General features: G+C 47.3%; 1 protein-coding gene across 1 annotated transcript in view; it reads right to left on the bottom strand.

The window, feature by feature from the left end:
• Window positions 1–621: 621 nt before the first annotated feature.
• CSUI_001483 (uncharacterized protein) overlaps window positions 622–15,724 on the bottom strand; it is a 16,423-nt gene continuing 1,320 nt past the window's right edge. The window contains exons 2-8 of the mRNA XM_068061689.1: window positions 10,940–15,724; window positions 10,035–10,298; window positions 7,800–9,080; window positions 7,062–7,132; window positions 6,076–6,504; window positions 4,460–5,083; window positions 622–3,444 (exon numbers count right to left, since the gene is read on the bottom strand). The exon at window positions 10,940–15,724 is cut by the window's right edge and continues 499 nt beyond it. Coding sequence (XP_067926335.1) covers window positions 5,014–5,083; window positions 6,076–6,504; window positions 7,062–7,132; window positions 7,800–9,080; window positions 10,035–10,298; window positions 10,940–15,670 — 6,846 coding nt within the window. The 5' untranslated portion in view covers window positions 15,671–15,724 and the 3' untranslated portion in view covers window positions 622–3,444; window positions 4,460–5,013. The remainder of the gene's footprint in view (window positions 3,445–4,459; window positions 5,084–6,075; window positions 6,505–7,061; window positions 7,133–7,799; window positions 9,081–10,034; window positions 10,299–10,939) is intronic.

The following is a 15,724-nucleotide window of genomic DNA, read 5'->3' on the forward strand; positions in this document are numbered from 1 at the left end:
AGGCTTTGGCGGGCATATCACACCTGTGAAGTCTTTTTCCAGGACGACTGCGTCAAGTGAGGCAGCGGCTGTGGCTCTTTGCCTGGAGCCTAGGTTCCGGAGCCGCCGGCGTTGTCCCCACATAGACACGGGAGGAGTCTAGCTGGTTCACTCGCAGCTCTGGCCCGCGCCGCCCCAGAGCACTTCGTTTCGCGTCGACTGCTGACAAAAAGCAAGTGCCAACACAACAAATGTAAGTAACATTTACGCGTGTGCGGAGAGCGGATAACCGTGTAGGACAGAGGCTTTGTGGACTGCCACTACGAGACCGGAGATTTCTAATAGCTAGTTGCCCTGTCATTGCGGAGCTGAGATAGCCTCGTGGCCTTTGACGCGGCCGTTCAACCCCGTGGTCAGCAATTCCGCGGTTAAGCTGAATCATCCTCATTTGGACGAAGAGAGACCTTGCCCTTCACGAGCAGCCCGCTCCTTCGAAAAGGCCCAGTGTTCACTGGACCGATATCTGTGGAGCAACCGTATCCCGTGCATGTGCGTACACTCGAGCTAAGTATCATGCAGGTCATTCGACATACTCACAAGGCGGCGGTGTTCGGCCTCTTGGTCCTTGGTATTGGCCTTAGTGCGGGGTGGACTAACGCGGGTGATGTGGGGACCCTCTCGTGGCGGCTGAGGCACGACGCAGACTCCCGCCGACATCGCGAGAAGAGTACTGGCGTGCTTGTACAAGACACCTTCCCCTTGGAGTCTCAAGACGAAATAGAAGGTCTGTCGACAAGAACTGAGGGGGGCTCTTTCCTCGTGGTCGACGACCAAAGCGTCGATTTTATGGGGCAAGCTGCGGGACACAACACTGGTACCGTAAGTGAGCTTCTAGAAGAAGGAAGAAGACTGCTCGAACGTTCTTTCCAGCTCGTGAAGGTGAGCCATACATAGAAGTCTCGCGAGCCGATTACAACTCGAAAGTATGCCAGGGGGTGGACACTCTCGAACCCGACACGCGGAGGAAAAGCAACGGAGAACGGCTCCTTGCACACGCGAGGTAAGGGGTGCGAGAGTAGAAAAAAGAAACCCCCCCCCCGGCCTTCCAAAGAGTTCTGCCTTCCACAGCGTCGCTCTGTAGCAGCTGCCACAGTGTCAGACCTTAGCTATGGGTTGTATATTCTAGACGGATTGACATCATAATGACAGTACAAACCTGTCCACGATGGTAGCTTCTGAAGCCGACCAGATTCGGAAGTCTGATGAACCCCCAACTCGGAAGGCAGGTCCTGCTTTTCACCACTCCAGTACAACAGGTGCAAACTACAAAACGACAGCACCCAAACATCCGACCGCTCGACTGCAGGCGCTATCCCATCACGCCAATCTTGCGAGTATTATCCGTGCTCCATTGACCACGCACTACAAGACGCCGAAGGCTTCGTCCCTGACTGCTGACAATCGTACTTGTCAAAACAGGAATCGTTTCCCAGCCCCAGGTAGTCCACTCCACCGCAGACAACGTATGCCAGTGTCCCATACCGTCACATCAACCCTCTAGCTCCAGATGGCTGGCCTACCGGAGCAGGACGTTTCTCAACGGCAGAACAGAACCCCCTCCGAACCTCTCCGCGTCCGCGAACTGCCGGATCGCTTCTGAGCTGTTGTTGGCTCCCTGCAACACCAGGAGAATTCAGCTACATTAAAGCGAGCAAAAAAAACCGTTGACACTCGATGCAGATGACTGACAACCACAGCATGCAGACCCTTCCTCACGCTATTGCGCCACATTCTCGCGCTGCATTTGGAACAGCCGTTCAACAGCAGAGGCAAACGACAAACTTGTCGGAGAAAACATGCCTACTTCGGTCACTGCTACACCACATAGCCAGCAGATATGATACGCTGGCCCTGGCCCTGGTGCGACACCTAATACCTCTTGCCCCTCTTGGCAAGCTTCTCTTTCAGCTCTTCGACGACTGCGTCAGAATCCTTTTTCGCCTTCCTCTGTTCCTCAACTTCTCGCTTTCTTTTGTCCAACAGCCGTTGCCTCAAGGCCGGGTCCATGTTCTGCAGTTCGCGCTTGCGCTCAGCATAGCCCTGCTGTTGGGCGTCCTGGCGGTCCTCTGCACGTTCCGCGTACTCCTTCAAGCCCCTCTCCTTGACTGTATCTTTCAACTCGCTGATGACTTTGTCCTTCAGTTCTTTCATCTTCTTTTCCTCCGCAAGCTCGCTGTCTTGTCTTTCCTTGAGAGCTTTCTTCGCAGCATCGACCTGTTCTGGAGTTAGCCTTTCAAGGTCTTTACGGACCTTATGGTATTCCGCCTCCTGATTGTAGTCATTGAGTCTGTGGTGCGCCTGGATAGCAGCTTCGCTTTGGGTACCCCTTATCAGCACTGCTAAGGCATGGTCGGTGACCAAAAAAACACAGCCGACTAGTGAGAGCACCAGTCCAGCTGCAAATGACTTGCTAGGGCCCGCCATATTGGAGAACAAAATAGGAGAAAGTGCCGATTCAGCAACTGCTTGCGGCGCGCCGGAACTACCGGAGACGCGCAATCTCACTGCTGACCTTTCGATCTCAAGAGCACAGCTGCGTTAAAGCAGGGAAAAGAAACAAATCACGAACACCTAAACGCACAACGGACAAAACAAACCGCAACAGAAAATGACTTGTCAGCAGCGCGAACACCCAGGCCACCGCAAGGAGCCGTTCCCGCGTAGAGACGCGGCGCCAACGGGAGCCCCTCGTCCACCTCCTCGTCACGGACAGGGGGGCGCTAGCTGGCCGCCTCCGGCAAAGCTTGCCAGCCATGCACTCTCCTCACGGATGAGACGACGGCACAGCGGTTCCCTGATGCGTTTTTCGAAGAAGAGACGTGGCCGGGGAGCTAGGGTGGAGCACCGGTGGGTGGTTGCGCGTGTATCTTCGGTGTTCCAGTGGGCTGACGGCTGGAAACGCCTGTCCTTTGTGACCGGAGACTAGTCTTCGCGCTTCTCAAAAAGCTTTCCAGGGCGTCACCGGCTTTGACCGCAAGCTGATGGTGCGCGGCAGACGGGCGTCTCCGACGCTCGGTAGAAAGAAAGGACACTCAGGGGTGCTTATTTAGCGACCCCGATTGTGCGCAGCAGCCCGTGGAGGGAGGGGACCGGTCTAGCACAGGGAGAACGTCGATAGGTGGCGGGGTAGCGACCTACTTACCCTGAACATGAAATCCACTCACTGGACCATTGTGCGTGGTCTACCACCTGTACAGTTCTTGAGGCCTCAGGGTACTGAGGATCTTGAAAGTAGACACGAACTCCTCCGACCGGACAATGGCATATGTGTACCGCATGTCTACGTACAGTACTGACCGTCCACGCAAGCTCTCATCGAGGCTTTCAGGGTGCTTGCCGGTAATCCTGGATCCAACCACCGCGCCGGTTACGCCAGTGCCTCCTCTCTGGAGGGTAAAGCTCCTTCTGTTCCATTGCAGGAAACAAGCTCGACAGCAATGAAACATTCATGCACTTGGCGTCAGAGGTCAGCTCCTTTTCTCCGAAATCACCGTCGAGAGCTAGATGCTTATACACTGCAATTGCCCGTTTTGCAATACGCAACCTAGTTCCTTTCGTAAACAGCCTCTCATACCACCGTAGTAATAGTCAAGCCGAAGGGAAACTACCTTACGTACTAAACTTCCTCAAGAACGACTGTAATCATGAAGATTACGTGCCACAGACAGACTAGAACTACCCTAAGACATTTGGGCTATGAAGCTGTCTGTAGTTGGTGTCTCAGCGGTTCAGCACAGGAGTAGATGGAGATGGTTAGACATCAATCAGGTGTGTACACTCCTAAAGAAAAGACACCTGATCTCTTTTTGCTACTCGCGTGATCGATAATGTTGCAATGCGTCGGCGTGACGAAAAGAGATCTTTCTTCTTTCTTATCAGCCCGCTCCCAACGGAAGATATCTATCTCGAGTTTTCTACCGTTCACTTCGGAATATCCTGAGCTCTGCTACATCTAAACAGGGGAGAGAGCCTTTTGCCACACCATAACGCCTTACACTTAACAGCAGCCTCCTTTCGCCAGAACGGGAAAAAAAGTTGAACAGAAATGCAACGTAAGTAAGCCAGACGTCGAGATCCCCGTAGTGATATTTTTTCAGAAGAAAAACAGAGAAAGCGGAATTGCGTGAAGAGGGACAGAGACAGACATGCAAGAAGGCATGTGACGAGAGAGAGGAGTTGCAACAAGGCGTGTGGCAAGAGAGGCACCAACAATACTAAGGAGACGACTTGGGATCTATCTTGATTACTCTCGCCTTACAAGACACTCGGGAGCAGGTTCAGCACAAGTGGTGTACGACAGGAGGAAGCGAACAAAGTGAAAAAGTAGAGAGAAGAAATGAAAAGTAGCACCAATCAGAAAGTACGACGTAAAGACCTACGGACGTAACAGAATAACCCCGTCCCCCCTCCTCTCACTCACCAGGATTACTTGGACAAACAAGACACAGAATGAGAAAGTGGATGAAGGGAGAGAAAGAGGGAGAGAGGGGAGAGCGCGAGATAAAGAGTCAGAAAACCGGGAAATGTACGATTCCCAGAGAATCCATGTGTGTGTGAGACTTTCTCGTGTTTTCAGCAGGCAAAGGCAGGAAACTCGGACAGCAAAGCAGGCACCACCTGTCTCTTCTTGGCTACGCATTTCTTCTTCAAATGAGAATCCAAGTGCGGCAGAAGAAAAAGGAGATGATCAGCAAGACTTGGAGGTCCATTCGCCCACGGGGCGCCACGTTGAGACGAAACGACAAAAAGGGACACTTTCTTGTTCCTTGAACAGCACAGACACGATGTCTACTCCTGCAGCTAGCCAGCTAGCTCGTTAGCTAGCTGCGAAGCTGCAAAGAGGAAGAGCCTTTCTCCCTTCAGAGGGCTCCTGCTGTAACTGTGACTACTCCGGCACCACCACGGCGACGACTACTACCACTATTCTTGGTGGTTCAACGTCTTCACTTTTCCTTCTGGTGTAAGAGACTTTCGTTATCCACCACCTCCAGCAGAAAGGAAGGAGGACAGCATGGCTTGGGCTCCCTGTACGCCGAGCAGATTCCTAAAAAAACACCCACACCACAGAAAAGGAGAGGAAACACAAAAAGAAGACGACGAGATTCACCAAACAACCGAGCAAACAGAAATGAGAAGATGATCAAACAGAGAAACTGTCCTCCACCATCGTAAGCCTGTCTCTTCTTGTTGGTCTTCTTGGATCTCCCTGACCCCTCTCCGCTTCACCAGACGGAACGCCGCAAAAACTACACATATTACGGGAGAAAAGGAATTCTTTGCTTTTCAGCCTTTCTCTGGGTCTCAGAGAAAGGCTGAAACTGGAAGGAAAGGCTTCTTTTTCACTCCTTTTCGACGTGTTATGGATCCTGTCAATCTGACAGCGTCCATACTAAAGCAAACAGATAAACACAATAACGAAAGAGAAAACGAAAGAAAGAGGAAAAACTACTCAGAGTCTCACAGTGTATCTTTCTATTTTCTATCTTGACTGTACAAATATACGGCATACAGACACACCCCCCATCACTGATCTACTCCACATAGCGGTACCATCCATCCACACATAGATAGGTATACATATATAAATATAGCTCTCTCTGTGTAAAGTCGCAGACCTATCTGATGATAGATCTACTGCAAAGTTCTCTCCGAAACAAGCTCAGAGCTCTTTCCTCTTCTTCCCATCTCATCGTCGTCGAAGTTCAAAACAACACGGCATGACGAAGACCCGTGCCACCCCTTACCCTCTCATTCCTTCTGTCTAGTGTACACCCCCCCCGAGAATATGTAAACCTCTTTCCAGAATTGCTCGAAGTCCTTATGGAAGGACTTATGGGCCCAAACCTTCAAACAAACAAGAGATAAGAAGAAACCGCTAAACGTTTTCCTTCACTTTATCAGTGAGATGCCTTTCCAAGGGAGCAAAGAAGACCCCACCACTACGAATAGTAGTTAGCGAGAGAACCTTATCGTTCATTCTCTTCTACCTTCTTTCATAGATGTGTATCTACATGAGAAATGTCTCTTCCTCCTTACATGACTGCTTTTGTAATGGTTTTGGCTCGTGATTCATCGAGCCTTGCTTGTTGAACGACCGCTTGTATAAGAGGGAGAAGGAGAAGCTCAAGATCACCTTTCTTCTCCATGTTCTTTTTTTGGCTCTCTCCTTCTTTCTCATCGTCTTTCTCTTTGAATGCATCATCACCCCCAGGACTACTTCTCTTCTCAACCGTATCACTACTAGCATTCTTATTCTCTACGTGATCATCGTCGACAACTCCTGCTCTTTCTCCTCCGCAGTTCTTCAAGTTGTCTCCTCCTTGTTCTTGTTTCTCTGTAGAGCACTTCTCTCCTTCTCTGACCTGACCTTTCGTTGAAGAATGAGAAGAGGAAGAGCCCAGGAGTTGAATGATCTTCACTAACCCGGAGACAACAAGGGATAGAAAAGGGAGAACAGCGGTGCACCTAGAGAAATAGGAGGAAGAAAAACCAAAGAAGAAACAAAAAGAAAGAAGATGACAGAGATACAGACATATAAGAATGAAGGAAGGAGAAAAGCAGAAGAACCTCCCTTGTCTTCCATACATCTGAATTCGAGAGGAGGAGATTACAGAGAGAAGACAGGCTATCTACCTATCTATTTATGTGGTATCTCTCGTCCTCTCTCTCTCCCTCTCTTTCTCTCTATGTCGATCTCATCAGTATATCGATTTCTTCGTCAGTACATGAGTAACTTTGTATAAAACACATCACACCCTGCCTGCGTGTTTCCATGAAAAGCAAGAAAGACCGAAACCTTGTACTGTCACTAGTCACAATCACTTTGAGGAGAGAGAAGAAGAAAAAGTAGAGAGGAGCGAAAGAAAGAAAGAAAGAAGAGAATGAGAGATATCCATTTGATAGGACTTTCTGGTGAACGTGTTCAACACATGATCGTCGTCTATCGTGTATCTCCCCAAGCTACTGCCGCTATAGAAAACGTCGCTAGCAGAAGTCAGTCGATGAGCTCCTTCTCTTCTTACTCTTGGTGTGGAGTTAAGGCCGATGGTGGAGGAAGGAGGGAAAGAAGAAGAGATAACAAACTGCAGCCACTCTACACACACAAAGATACACACACACACACAAAGTTTGAGGAGGTCGCGTCAGTCACTAGAGACAAGAGGAAAGAAACAGAAGCAAAAGGGGAAGAGAGAAACACCCGTGAAAAAAAGAAAAAGAGTATCTATCTATTTTTATCTCTCTATCGACCTTTGGTCTACTATCTTTCTGTCTTCTGTCTTTGACCTATCTCTCTATCTTTAATTGATCCATCTACATCTCGTCTATCATGATATCTAAGAAAGAGCAGAAAAAGGAGGACATCTGACGGGCCTGAAGCATTATGATGAGCATGACAAGCCCCTACCACCCCTCCTCGATACACACAGATATTCTCTGTTCAGCAAGAAGAAAGAAGTACAAACGATGAAGGAGGAAAGACAACATACAGAGTAGAATACGTGCTCTTTCGTATCTTACAGAAAGACGAAGTAGAGGAAAAGATAAAGAAGAGCAAGATGAAACAGAGGAATAGCTACCACTACTACCACTGCTGACTATACATATATATATATATATAGATACACCCATATACATACATACATGCTCCTGAAATGTCTGAGAAGTAAGAGGAGGAGAAGCGAAATGATCGATATCTTTTCCTTCTTTCTTTCGTTGACTTCCCCTCTTCCTTTCTTTTAGAGTTGTGTTTGATTCCTTACTTTCCACTGTAAGATATGTGAGATATCATCTGAAGTGAAGCCCCAGGACATGTACGCAGAGACGCCTAGCAAGAAAGCAGCACTTGAAGCAGACTCTCGAGGATTTGCATCATGACTTGCTAGGTACAAGACTCTCCAAATGAGGTGTACATACAGCCGACATGAAGAAGGAGAAGCATCATCATCATCATCTTCTTCTTGTTGTTTGGCAAGAAGATCATCATGATGATTATTCGAATCATCATTCCATTTCTCCATCCGTCTCTCTTCATCGTTCTCTTGAGGAGCCCCAAGAAGAACATGCTCACAATCATCTTGTTTCAGGAGAAGTCTCAAGAGAGAAGAACCTGTAGGAGGAGGACGAGTAGGTTCTTGTAAGCGAAGAAGTTCTGCCAACAGTACAGCCGTTGGAATCAGACACTTTCTCGCTTTCTCTCTCTTCTTTTCCAGAAGCTTCTTCTTCTTCTCTTCCAAAGACAACGAGGAGGAGTTGATGATATCGTACTTATCTTTCATATTCTTCTTAAGAGAAAAGACGGAGGAGGAAGAAAAGACTTCATCATCTTCTCCGGCAGTCTCATTCTCCTTCTGAAGATCTCGTTCTCTCTGAAGATTTGTTGAAGACGGAAGTAGAGGAGATGGTGAGGGCACATGAAGAGAAGAATGCGATAAGTTTTCTTTATCTACGGAAGATGATGATGGGAAAATATCTCGATCTCGTCCATCATGGTCATGATAATCTGCTAGAGCAGCGTCAACAGAACAGCAGATATCTTTGAGAATCTCTGGAGATGAGAAGAACGCTTGAGAAAATGAAGAAGAAAGAGATTCCGGGAATAACTGAAAGGCCCTATCAAGAAGGCGACGTCCTTTCGGAACTGTATATACACCTGAGATCATCCAACGTGTGCACATGCGACCTTTTAGAACATCTAAACGAAGAGGAGAATAAAATTTCTCAACTTCCGAGTCTGTATGTCTCTGCGGAAAGAACTGAAGTTCTTGCAAGGCACAGAACTGCGATTCATATTCTAGTGGATAACCACAGGAGGCAGGAACATGCGCATCTAAGAGATAAGGAAGATAGAAGAGAGAAGACCCTAGACTTGAAGACGATGATGAAGAGGAATTCTCAGTAGATGAGGAAGACGAAGTAGAAGAGACTTGTGTATTAAGATCAACATGATGACGTAGAGTAAGAAGTTCGAAGAGTTGCTGAAGGAGATGAACTTCTTGTTCTTGAAGTCGATGGCGAGCTGCTACATGACCTGCCGGACACTCCTACAAGAAGCAAAGACAGAAGGAAAGAAACAAACAAAGAAAGGAAGATAAGGTGAAAAGAAGAAAGGGCATCTCTATCCATCTATGTAGGTAGACATCTACATATGAGGAGAAAGTCTTCTTGTCACGTGAGAGAGCGGGAAAAGGAGTTTTCCATCCAATGTGATACGTAAGAAGAAGAGATATGTATGAATATTTAAAGTACAAATCAGGAAGGGAAGAGACAGAGGAAGAGATAGAAGACTCGATTGACATATCTACAGGAGGAAAAAGTCGAATTCAAGAGACAGAGAAGGCGAGTGTCTAGAGATCGCTATGTGTAGTTTATAGACCATCTGCCCTACTGCATGCAAGAAGAACAACGACACTGAAAGAGTCCGAAGAGAAGAGGCGAAAAAGAAAAGAGAGACATAACTCTACTATACGTACGACTACCAGATAAAACAGACACTAGCGAGAGCCCTTGTTGGTTCAATCTGAAAAAGAATAAGGAGTAAAAGAGGAAGAAGAGATGGAAAAGGACAACATAACAGGTTGAAGGGGGAGAGGTCCTAGATGCGTATAAAAACTGTTTCTTTTTTAGAAAGTGTCCAATGTGAAGAGAAGAATGCTACAGAATACACTTCTCTCTCGACCTGAAAGACAGCGACATAGAGGGATGCGAAACAGAGAGAGACAAAGAGCAAGAGGTAGAGAAAAAGACAGATACGACTTCCTGTCTCTGCGAAATCTGCGGCACCGTTCTACTTAAGAGAGGCAAAAAAGGGAGAAACTAATCAAAAAAAAAAGACAACAAAGGAAAGTGTTCGTGTCTCTCATTCAACCTTTCTTCCCTTCTCTCTCATTCTCATCAACTTTGGAGATTGACCAGAGAAGAAAGAAAGAAAGAAAGAAAAAGAAAGAAAGAAAGAAGAGAAAGCGAGAGATGCAATGGACGTCAATGAAAACACTTACAGAGATTTCACTTTCAAGTGTTGTCGCTTCTAGAAGGAGATCAAATCCGTCCTCTATCACACATCGTACAAAGACTCCTTCTGCTACAGAGGAGGAAGATAAAGACGAAGCTAAAGAAAAGCGACGAGTCTCTTTAGCCTCATGGCTCTCTCCTTCATGATCTTCTCTTCTTTCATCTTGACGTCTGTTATTCTCTTCAGTTCTCTCTTTTTCTTCTTCATGTCTCAGGAAAGAAGTGTCTCCTTCCTCATGGCCGAAGACAATCTTGAAAAGACAAGAAGAAGCAACAAGAAGAGACACTACCAATCGATCACTGACGACTACCATGCACACAGACAGGTAGCTAGATAAACTGAAGAAGAAGAGAGAAAGAGAGTGCGGATTCAGACAGACACCTCTGTCTTATCAATCTCGGTATCTAGCTATCTTCGATCTCTCTCTCTGTGTATCTCTCTAAAAACAAAAGAATGAGAGAAAGAAAGAAAAAACAAAGCTCCTTCATCACTACGCAAATGAAACCAAAAAGAAAGAAAAACATCAATTACAATTGAAAACATACCCAAGAGAGCAACGACTGGAGCATGCACCACACCTGTCTATGTAAGACAGAGGCTCTGTCTCTTTCTTCCTCTCGCTACTTGCTTCCATTAGCATGACTCCTACTCCTGCTCTGTAGTTGAGACTATCACGAGGTATATGATGACTGAGATATGATGACAGAGTGTATAGACATACAAGAGACACTTCATGAAAGAGCAATCGGTAAAGATAGAAGTCGACGAATGAAAAGGCGGATCTACCTCCGGTCAAACCCCCTTGCCAAAACTCCATCTCTCATAACTCTCCCTCCATCTTCTCTCTGTTGTGTTCGCTGTAACTGTTGTTGTTCTTCTTCTTTATCTTACCATGTCAACGAACTTTGCAGTAGCAACGAGCTCCCCTCCTACGAGACCTTCTTCTCCCTCAGAGTGTCCCTCTCGTGTGTGATGTTCTTGTTCTTCTTCCGCTTCGTCATCTTCATTCTTTCCTGTCGACTTCGCGCCTCCTCCTCCTCCTCCAACTACCAACCCTTCAACATGACAGACGGCCATGCTGCCTGCACTTGCTGCTGCTGCTGAAGGGTGAAGAGCCGTTGAAGCTGGAGAGACATAGATACAACTTCGAGGTTGTCGAACGGTTGAATACGTTTGCTTTCCAAATCTCTTTTGTAAACGCCTGAGCTCTCTTTCTTCTAGAGAAGAACTCTGGTGTTGAATGGCACTTGTACTGTGACTGATAGGATTCTTGTGCTCTTCATCTTCATCATCATCTTCAGTAACAGGTCTTCTTTCTCCCGTTCCTCTTTTTCCTCTTCTTTCTTCTGCACTTCTTCCTCTTCCTCCTCCTCCTCTTCTTTCATCTGAAGACGCGAGGTTCTCTGAATCGATGGAATCATGACTGGCGACCTCCCTTCCTTGGCTCGACATCATCATCGTCGTGTCATGCTCATCTTCGTCTTCATATCGAGAATCTCGCTTCTTCTTGACGAAATGAAAATCAGGTTGAAGAATCTTGTGAAGAAGTTCAGAAGCTTCACCAAATCCGAAACTACTCAAAAGAGCTTGGTGCATACGAGACGAAGATATAGCGACCCCCATACCTTTCTCACGTAACTGAAGAGGCCCAGGTAAAACAATGGGAGGAAGAACAATCCGATTCTTATCCTCTCTTTCATCGTCATCCTCATCATCCTCTTCTTCAATCTCTTCATCTTCCTCTTCTTCCTCGAAACAGCTCTCCCTCTTCTTCTTCTTAGCCTTCACCTTCTGAACACTCTCACCCCCTGATGCCAAGGACTTCTCTAGACCCTTGCTGTTCTTCTCTCCGTCATCATGTTCTTCATCTCCTCCACCCCACATAGCATGATGCTGTCGTAGTAACTCTCTCGCTTGTTTTTCACGGAGTAAAACACGTAGAAGTTCTCTCTCCAAACCTACAGCTGATGTAGGGAAAGTACTGCTAGCACCTACACCAGCAGCAGGAGCAGCAGTTCCTCCCGTACTTCCACCTCCTGCTGTTCCACTTGTCGAAGCTCCATTCACCATCATAGCCTCCCCGTGACCGGAGGAAGAATGAGAGTGTCGAAAGAGGAAACGAAAGTTCCACTTGCCTGAGAATCTCTGAAGCTGAGGAAGTTTAGCCATCTGAGTTAAGTACAGTCTTAGGATATGATCTAGATCAAAGGACGTCATTAAACTTTCACGAGGTCTTACACAAGAAGAATATGATGATGATGAGACACTCATACCCCGAGAACCAGTCCCTACTGAGCTTCGTCCAGGGGGAGACTCGCTGCCTCTTCGACTATCGCGAGGAGGAGGAGGCGTTGGCCCTGCTATCTTAGGGAACTCAACAAGTTTGTCGCGTAGAGCGAGATCTTTATGTGCTTTGGTTAAAGGAAGAAGACCTGATGATTTGAAGAGAGGAATAATCTCCTTCAACTCTCGTCCTGCATACATCCCCCCCCCTCGTCCTAGACTTGCGCCTCTGCCTCCTTTTCTTCTTCCTTCATAATCTCCTGTTGCAGAAGGATCGCATGCACCACATATACCTATTTCACGACTTTCTCTTCCTCCCCGACTCCTTACACCACCCATATGATTCTCATGAAATCCACTACTTCCTTCTCTTCCCCCTCTACACTGCTGATGATAAGAAGATGTAGAGGAACTAGGGTGAGGATGAGGGTGATGACTAGCATCGTAAGAATGATTCCCTCCCCCCTCTCCACCACTACTATGACGTCCTAAAGAGGAAGAAGACGACAAAGGCCGAGAAGACGAGCAAGGCCCATTGCCAGTCCCCCCCCGCCCTGGGTGTGATGAATGGTAGAGAGAAGTCTGCTGCTGTGGCTGTCGCTGCTGTCCCTGAGATTGATGCTGAAAAGAACAACCGCCTGTTCCTGTTGCTGTGGAAGGGCCTTTTCCTCGAATATAAGCCGACGACGATCCGGGAGGCTGAGATGATGACGAAGAGACGACAGGTGGTGGTGATGAAGATAAGGAAGAATTTGATGAAGAAAGAGGATAAGGTGGTTGACGAGAAGACGAAGAGGGCAGATGCGGGGGAACAGAAGGAGGATGACTCTGCTGCTGCGTGTAAGGACTTTCTTCAGGACTCACCATATCTTTTCTCTCTTGCCCTCCTCCTCTCCCGGCTGTGAACGACGCAACATACGAAGAAGAACCCGTCTGAGATAGAAGAGATTGCTGCTGCTGTTTCTGTTGCATGATTCTGAGAAGATCTTTTTCTTCTAATACTACAGGCTGAGTAGGTGAATACGGAAGAGGAGTCGATGAAGAAGGTAGAGGAACACCAGAGGCAGACGAGGAAGGTATGGAAGATTTCTGAGCTTCTCCTTCTCTTTCTCCTATTGAAGTAGTCACGCAACTCTCAACAATCATACCTGGTAGCCCTGGATCTCTTCCTGTCGTTGGATAAGCCGTAGCTGCCACTCGTTTGTCCATAGTGATATGAAGGAGTCTTTCATCATGATTAAGGATGATATCTTCATGGATGTTTTGAACTGTTGTTCCTTCTGATGAAGGGATCACTAAAACACTTTCTGTTTCTGTCTCCAAAATTCTCCTTCCTATCAATCTCTCCACTTCTTCTTTACGACGATGAAGTCTTCTTTGTCCGTGTAACCCTTGATCGGATGGCAGTTCGACTTCTCCTCCTCCCGTCCCCCCTCTTACCCTACTATCATAAGCCGAAGAGAGAAGAGCGGAATCTTCCTGAGGAAGATTCGCTCTCTCCCCGTACTCCACTCGAGTGGTCGTCGTCATATTCGTTGAAGCAGTTGCAGCCGCCACTTCAGCAGCAGATAGAGCGGCCAAAGCAGCTTGGGTTATATCGGCATCTTTCAAGAGATCTCGCACCATTCTTTCATCTTCATCTGTACAGTAACTTGCCGGACTATGATTAGAAGGGAGAGGTTGATTGTGAGATAGCTGCTGTAATAGGAGAGAAGATGGAGCTGAAGTCTGATAATGACGATTGTGGAGATGATGACTGTGAAGTCCTTCTCGTTCTCTCTCTTTCAGCATCATGCTATTTATAAGGGTACTGCTTTCATCCTCTACGAGAGTTGCTGTTGCCAGAGTCACTTGTTCTTCTTCTTCCTCTCTTCCGTTCCGAAGAGGACGATGAGTATTCTCCCCACCCCTACTACTACTACTGCCCTTGCCTTTCTGTGGAAAAGACGTCGCGTTTCCTAGAAGATGATGAGAAGATGATGAGACAAAGTTCTCATCTCTCCCTCTTTCGCGAGCCCTCATCATTCTATCCTGTTCTTCTCTTACCTCTGAATTCTCTTCCGAGTACCGCAGATCTCCCCCTTGTTGTTCCCAAAGATACGTCTCGCTCTTCTCCTCATCTGTTGCTCTTCTACTACTACTACTGTGGCGGTGGTGATGCTGGCGAGGCGAAGATAACACCGATCCTATAACATCCTGACACACACGTAGATTTTCATCCATCTCTCGGTAAGACTCATTCCTCACTTGCGTCTCCCCTTCAGCAACAGCAGCCGTCGTGAGACCATCTCTTTGTTGTTGAAGTCCTTGTGTATATCTACGATCTTCATCATCTCCTCTCCTAGATAAGAAGACATTTCGATCGACACCAGGAAGAACATGCTTCCTTTCTCTTAGCTCCTCTTCTCTTCGAGGATCCAACATATAAGCACTTATCTCTTCTCGGTTTCTTATGTTGTCGTCTTCATGACGGCGATGATATTCTTCCATACTACTGCTACTACCACTGCACTCTCCTATTCCTCCTCGGCGAGGTTCTCTAAGATGGAGCATCTGGAATCTCTCTAGATCCGACGGATGTCTGACTTGCTTCTGAAGAAGAGAAGCTTCATCTCCGGCAATTTCAGGAACTTCTTCACTTTCCCTTTTCACAGTCGAGGAAGATACACCAACAATAGCGGGGTCAGAAAGAAAGACATGAGGAGGAAGAGTTCTTTCTCCCTCTTCTCTCCTCTCTCTTTTCGATTGTAATAGCTGCCTCTTCTGTTCTTCGCTTAACACAAGGACACCTTTCCCAGAAGGAACAGCAGAATGATAAGAGAGAGAAGAACCTCTTCCTTCCCTCTCTCCTCCTACCATGCCTCTCCTTTCGAGCTCAGATAAAGGAAGCTCACGGTTCGCAACCTGACTACTGCTACGATCACTCTTTCTGGAAAAACTTCCTCCACCTTCCCCCCTGCCTTCTCCTCCCCTTGCCATCCCGTAAGTCTCTCCTGCTTTTTGTGAAGACAACAAGGAACTATCTCCAGGTCCCGAAGACGATGAGGATATAGTGATGCCACCTCCTACTCCAACACCTATTCCTGGAGGCACACCACTGCGGTGAATGCTCGCTGTTATCGTCATGTTGCTGTTGCCTGTTGCATGTGAATGGTGATAGTGGCTGTTGGTACTACTGCTATTCTGTTGTCGCTTAAGAGCGATAAGTTTGTCTAACTGTTCAGTAGCTGCCGATCGTCTAGGTTGACCTGCTGCTGATGTATTGCCAGTAGTTGTAGAGGGGACTCTTTCTCCCCCCAGGGCTCCATGAGTAGAATACGAAGGGGAGCTCACAATCATATCAGAAGGATGATGAGGACGATGCTGGGACTGCTGCTGGACCCGGTCTTTCCT

The sequence above is a fragment of the Cystoisospora suis genome, assembly GCF_002600585.1.
Source record: "Cystoisospora suis strain Wien I chromosome Unknown contig_594, whole genome shotgun sequence".
In the NCBI taxonomy this organism is placed as follows: domain Eukaryota; phylum Apicomplexa; class Conoidasida; order Eucoccidiorida; family Sarcocystidae; genus Cystoisospora; species Cystoisospora suis.